At 58.1% G+C, this 5476-nt stretch overlaps 2 protein-coding genes across 8 annotated transcripts in view; one reads left to right on the plus strand and one right to left on the minus strand.

Annotated features, from left to right (window-relative positions):
- CPT1C (carnitine palmitoyltransferase 1C) overlaps nt 1-4621 on the plus strand; it is a 20189-nt gene extending 15568 nt beyond the window's left edge. For 5 of the 6 annotated variants that reach the window (XM_006014912.2, XM_006014911.2, XM_006014913.2 and 2 more), the window contains 5 exons: nt 2216-2350; nt 2497-2649; nt 3125-3238; nt 3570-3662; nt 3745-4621. In XM_006014912.2, coding sequence (XP_006014974.1) covers nt 2216-2350; nt 2497-2649; nt 3125-3238; nt 3570-3662; nt 3745-3822 — 573 coding nt within the window. In that variant the 3' untranslated portion in view covers nt 3823-4621. The remainder of the gene's footprint in view (nt 1-2215; nt 2351-2496; nt 2650-3124; nt 3239-3569; nt 3663-3744) is intronic. The other variant, XM_006014914.2, reaches the window with a different exon arrangement.
- A 5-nt stretch (nt 4622-4626) lies between these two features.
- TSKS (testis specific serine kinase substrate) overlaps nt 4627-5476 on the minus strand; it is a 5468-nt gene continuing 4618 nt past the window's right edge. For both annotated transcript variants that reach the window (XM_025196239.1, XM_025196233.1), the window contains 2 exons: nt 5326-5450; nt 4627-5077 (listed from right to left, as the gene is read on the minus strand). In XM_025196239.1, coding sequence (XP_025052024.1) covers nt 4951-5077; nt 5326-5450 — 252 coding nt within the window. In that variant the 3' untranslated portion in view covers nt 4627-4950. The remainder of the gene's footprint in view (nt 5078-5325; nt 5451-5476) is intronic.

The following is a 5476-nucleotide window of genomic DNA, read 5'->3' on the forward strand; positions in this document are numbered from 1 at the left end:
TGCATCTTGGCTAAGGGGTTCTGCTATAAGCAGCTCTCCCAGCCTGCTCCACCCCAGAGGCAACTGCATCTCAGCACTGGAGCAGGGGAGTCCCTGTCTAACCAGTCCTATACCATGTGCTGCACCCCAGAAGTGGTTGCATTGCAGCACCAGGCTAGGGGGCCATGCCTAAACTGCCTATTCTCATGTGCCTCACCCCAGAGCTGGCTGCATCTCATCACCAGTGAGCTTATAACACCCCCCCGCCTCAAATACACCCCTCTGGAGACAGCTGCATCTCAATGCCAGGCAAGGGGTCTGTGCATCAACCAGGCCCTCCAATATGTCTCACCCCAGAGCTAGCTGCATCTTGGCGCTGGGCAAGGTGTCCTGGTATAAGTAGCACCCCTCAACAGGCCCCATCCCAGAGGCAGCTGTGTCTCAGCACCAGGCGAGGGCTTCATGCATCAACCAGCCCCTCCAACCTACCTCTCCCCAGAGCTGGCTGCATCTTGGCATTGTGTATCATAGAATCATAGAGGAGTTAGGCTGGAAGGGACCTCCCCTTGCCTGAGTCAGGATCAGCCCTAGCCAAACCATCCCCTACAAATCCATCATACAACCTCTTAGTAAAACTACCATCAATCCTGACACAACACAAGACATCACACCCAGATCTGCTGGAAAAGGTTGTTCATACATACTTAAGAGGTCCCAGGTAGAGGCCACACTTCCTGCTACAGATGAAGGCAAAACTCCCTCCCCCAGTCTGACTATGGGGTAAAATTCCATCCTGCCCCCAACTGTGGTGATTGGTCTGACCCTGAGCAGAGGGGCAAAACCCGGTAGTGAGGAACTTTGGTCCCAGAGGGTAGTAATTGATGGAAGTCACTCATCGTGGTGTTCTGTGACCAGTGGTGTCCCCCAAGGCTCTGTCCTTGGACCCATACTGTTCAACATCTTCATTAATGATGTGGACACTGGAGTCAGAAGTGGACTGGCCAAGTTCGCTGATGACACCAAACTTTGGGGAAAAGCATACACACCAGAAGACAGGCGGGTGATCCAGGCTGACCTGGACAGGCTCAGCAAGTGGGTGGATGAGAATCTGATGGTGTTCAACACCGATAAATGCAAGGTTCTCCACCTTGGGAAGAAAAACCCGCAGCATCCTTATAGGCTCGGCAGTGCTATGTTGGCCAACACTATGCAAGAAAGAGACTTGGGGGTCAGCATTGACCACAAGATGAACATGAGCCTGCAGTGCGATGCTGCGGCTAGTAAAGTGACCAAAACGCTGGCTTGCATCCATAGATGCTTCTCAAGCAAATCCCGGGACATCATTCTCCCCTTGTACTCGGCCTTAGTGAGGCCGCAGCTGGAGTACTGTGTCCAGTTTTGGGCTCCACAATTCAAAAAGGATGTGGAGAAGCTTGAGAGAGTCCAGAGAAGAGCCACATGCATGATCAGAAGTCAGGGAAGCAGACCCTATGATGACAGGCTGAGAACCCTGGGGCTCTTTAGCCTGGAAAAGCGCAGGCTCAGGGGTGATCTGCTGGCCACCTATAAGTTTATCAGGGGTGACCACCAGTATCTGGGGGAACGTTTGTTCACCAGAGCGCCCCAAGGGATGACGACTAGGTCGAATGGTCATAAACTACTACAAGACCGTTTCAGGCTGGACCTAAGGAAGAATTTCTTTACTATCCGAGCCCCCAAGGTCTGGAACAGCCTGCCACCGGAGGTGGTTCAAGCGCCCACATTGAACACCTTCAAGAGCAAACTGGATGCTCATCTTGCTGGGATCCTGTGAACCCGGCTGACTTCCTGCCCTTTGGGCAGGGGGCTGGACTCAATGATCTTCCGAGGTCTCTTCCAGCCCTAATGTCTATGAAATCTATGAAATCTATTAGCACAGCCCAGTCCCAATCCCTTGCTTTGGCTGCAGCCAACATGCAATGCTTCTAAGGGAGGCTTAAAAACACCCTGGCACATGTAATAGAAAGGGGGGAAGGGCATCCAAGAAAGCCCAGAAGCCTGGGAAATCCCTGTAGCAGAACACAGGCAGAGCTACACCTAAATCATCCCTGACCAGTGCCTGTCCTGCCTCTTGAACACCAGCAGTGCTGAGTGCACAGCTTCCCTAGGCATCTATTCCACTGCCACACTGCTCTAGCTTAGAAGAATTCAGGGGTCCTGGTATAAGCAGGTCCCCCCTTCCCTCCCACACCCCCAGGACAAGGGGAAGTTCTGCCTGACCTACGAGGCCTCCATGACCAGGCTGTTCCGTGAGGGCCGCACTGAGACTGTCCGCTCCTGCTCCATCGAGTCCTGCAACTTCGTCAGGGCCATGATGGACCCAGCACAAAACGTGAGTCTGGGGGGGGGGTCTGCAGACTGGGTGCTGGGGGAAATGAAGGGGGTACTTGGGAAGAAGGCAGTACCTCTTCTACAAGGCCCTGTGGGGGTGGGGTGCATGAACTCTGACCCACTCTTCCCTCCATTCCCCGCTGCCAGCCCCAGCAACGCCTGGCTCTGTTCCGGGTAGCAACCGAGAAGCACCAGGCCTTGTACCGCCGGGCCATGACGGGTGCCGGCATTGACCGACACCTCTTCTGCCTCTACGTGGTCTCCAAGTACTTGGGGGTGGACTCTCCCTTCCTCAAGGAGGTGCGGGGTTGGGGGGCCAGTCTCAGCAGCAGAACTTGGCTAGGCAGGGAGGGGGCAGGACCTCAAGGACAGGGGTGGAGTCTCAAGGAGGGGCAGGGTATGGGCAGGTCTCAGGACCCAGGCTGTGGGTGGGCCTGGAGTGGGGAGAAGAGGTGATTTCTCCAGGTAGGCTTGGGCTTGGCACCCTGGGGTGGGGCAGATCCCAGGGCAGGATGGGGACCCATCCTGGAGAGGGGGTGGGGCTTGGGGAAGGGGAGGGGCAGTCCCTGGAATGGGTGTGGCTTGGGAGATTGGGGGTGAGGCTAAATGCAGTTGGGGATCCCAGGAGGGGGTGGGGGAGGCTTGAGGGTGGGTCAAATTAGGGGGCAGGGCTTATACTGCTGCCTTTCTGGAGGTGGCAGCAGGGTGACAGGCAGGGAAGGAGGAGCCTAGAAGGGAGGGAACCCTCCACCCACAACCCCTCCCACCCCTTCAGGTCCTGGCAGAGCCCTGGGGACTCTCCACCAGCCAGACCCCTGTCCAGCAGATTGAGCTCTTCGACCTCAAGAACCACCCGGACTACATTTCCTGTGGGGGTGGATTCGGGCCGGTGAGTGCCTGGACACCCGGGTTCCAGCCTGGGGTCAGGGATGCCAGGGGCTTTAGCCAGGAGCCCGGACACCTTGGTTCTGTCACCATTCTAATGGGAGGTGTTTAGTGGATCAGAGCAAAGGGGAGCTGGGAGCCAGGACACCTGGGTTGTCTTCCAGTGCTGGTGGGAGGCAGGGGGTGTGGGCTCTAGTGGTGTCAGAGCAAGGAGGAGCTGGCAGCTAGGACTCCTGGGTTTTTTCCCAGGTCTGAGAGCAGAGTCATGGGAAGGTTGAGCAGCCAGGATACCTGGGTTCCACTCCCACCTCCCTGCCCTCCCCCCACCCCTGCAGGTGGATGACAATGGCTATGGCGTTTCCTACATCATCATTGGCGAGGACCTGCTCACCTTCCACGTGTCCTGCAAGATCTCCAGCCCCCAGACGGTGAGTGGCCCATCTGTCCTGTCCGTCTCCCCCCCCACCCCCTGCAACCCAGACTAACCTGTGCTCTCTCCCACTCTTCCAGGATGCTCACCGCTTTGGGGCACACATCCGCTCCGCCCTGCTGGACCTTCTGGCACTGTTCAGTCTAGGCCCAAAGTAGCTGCAGAACCTGTCCCCCTCCCCCTGCAACTCCCAGCACTCCAATAAACCCATGGGAGGCACAGACTTCTGTGTCATATCCTGTAGGGTGATGGGGGAACAGGGCCCTGCCCTGGGGATCTCTAGGGTGACTGCTCAGGGGATGACTGCACTGGCCACAAATGGGGCCCCCCACGGGAGGACTAAATGCCTTGGCTGTGGGGGTCAGATCCTTGCAATCAGGGACTGCTGATTGACCTTTCTGTGCCCCCCCCCAAAAAAAAAAAAAAAAGGAGATTCCAGTCATTTTAGCCTTGGGGAGCCTACTGTGGGGAGCAGGACCCCATTCCCCTTGCTGTGGGGTGAGAAGATGGGGGAGGGGGGGGATGATCAGGGTTAGCCTGATCCCCAGATACCCTCCCAGGTCTGGGATAGAACCGAGGCGTCCTAGCTTCAAACCCCACCAGGGGGGCGCTGTGGTAGAGGGAGTAGCCCAAGTCCCGTCGCGCGCGCCCCCCCCCATGTTGCTGTCGTTTGCTTGTGTCTGTTTTGGGGACGGGATAGTTTAGGGGTGATGTGTGGAGGAGGGAGCAGTCGTGTGTGTGTCGTCGTGTGTGTTTGTCCCTGTCTCTCCCCCCCACCCTGCACAGGGGAAGGGGACCAGCCCCACCCACCATGGCAGGGTGGGACAGAGAACAGAGGGGTTTGTTGCCAATGCTGACAAACAAACAATAAAGTGTCCCAATTGCACCAGGCGGGTGGTTTCTCTTGGAGGGGGAGATGGGGTGATGTCTGAGGAAACTTTTCCCAGTGCTGTGAGTTTCCCCCCAGCCAGTGTCCTTATGTAGAAGGACATAATGGGGAATGGATGATGTGTGGGGAGTGATGGGGGAATTGGGGAAGGAGTGATGTCAGGGGGCTGATGGGGGCATGGCTGGGGGAGAAGCAGTGTTGGGAGAGGGGTGTCAGGCTGCTAAGGGACCAGGGGAGGGGCACAGCCCCGAGACCTGCCCTCCCCATGACAAGGTCAGGACAGCAACTCTTTGAAGCATCCCTGTCACCCCCAGCCAGGGGCTTCACCCCCGAGTCAGCTCCCCACCTGCTGCCCTCACCCCAAAGAGGCACAGGCAAGGGTATGGTGCCCAGGGCTTTACTGGAGGCTGTAGTTCTCCCTGCTGCAGGGCTTGAGGGACACCAGGGGGGCTCCCTCTGCTGACAGCTGGGCCTGCAGGGAGCTAAGCCGTGTGTGCAGGGGGTCCAGGCTGAGGGGCTTCTCCCTATGGGGCAGAAGGGAGGTTAGATCCAGACCTAGAGCAATGCCCCTCACCCCATGCACCTGCCTGGGCTGGCACAGTGCCCCCCCCAGTTCTGCTGGTGCCCCACACTCCCAACCTGCAGCCTCCTGCCCTGCCCAGCCAGTGCGCCACACTCCTGATTTCCAGCTCCCTGCCCCCCATCCCTGCTCCCCTTCACTCTGACCAGCAGCCCCCTGCCCTGCCCAGACCTGCCAGTGCCCCTCACTCACTGGGAGCTGATCCAGGCCTGCTCCAGGTAGGTCTTGGCTCTCAGGGCCTCATCCTGGGCCAGGCGCAGGCTGGAATTCAGCGTCTCCACCTGGGTATGGGTCTCTAGAGCCTCCTGCTCCAGGTCCTGGGGGGGAAGGAAGGAGAGAGTTG

This window comes from Alligator sinensis, unplaced genomic scaffold (genome assembly GCF_000455745.1).
Source record: "Alligator sinensis unplaced genomic scaffold, ASM45574v1 scaffold647_2, whole genome shotgun sequence".
NCBI lineage: Eukaryota > Metazoa > Chordata > Crocodylia > Alligatoridae > Alligator > Alligator sinensis.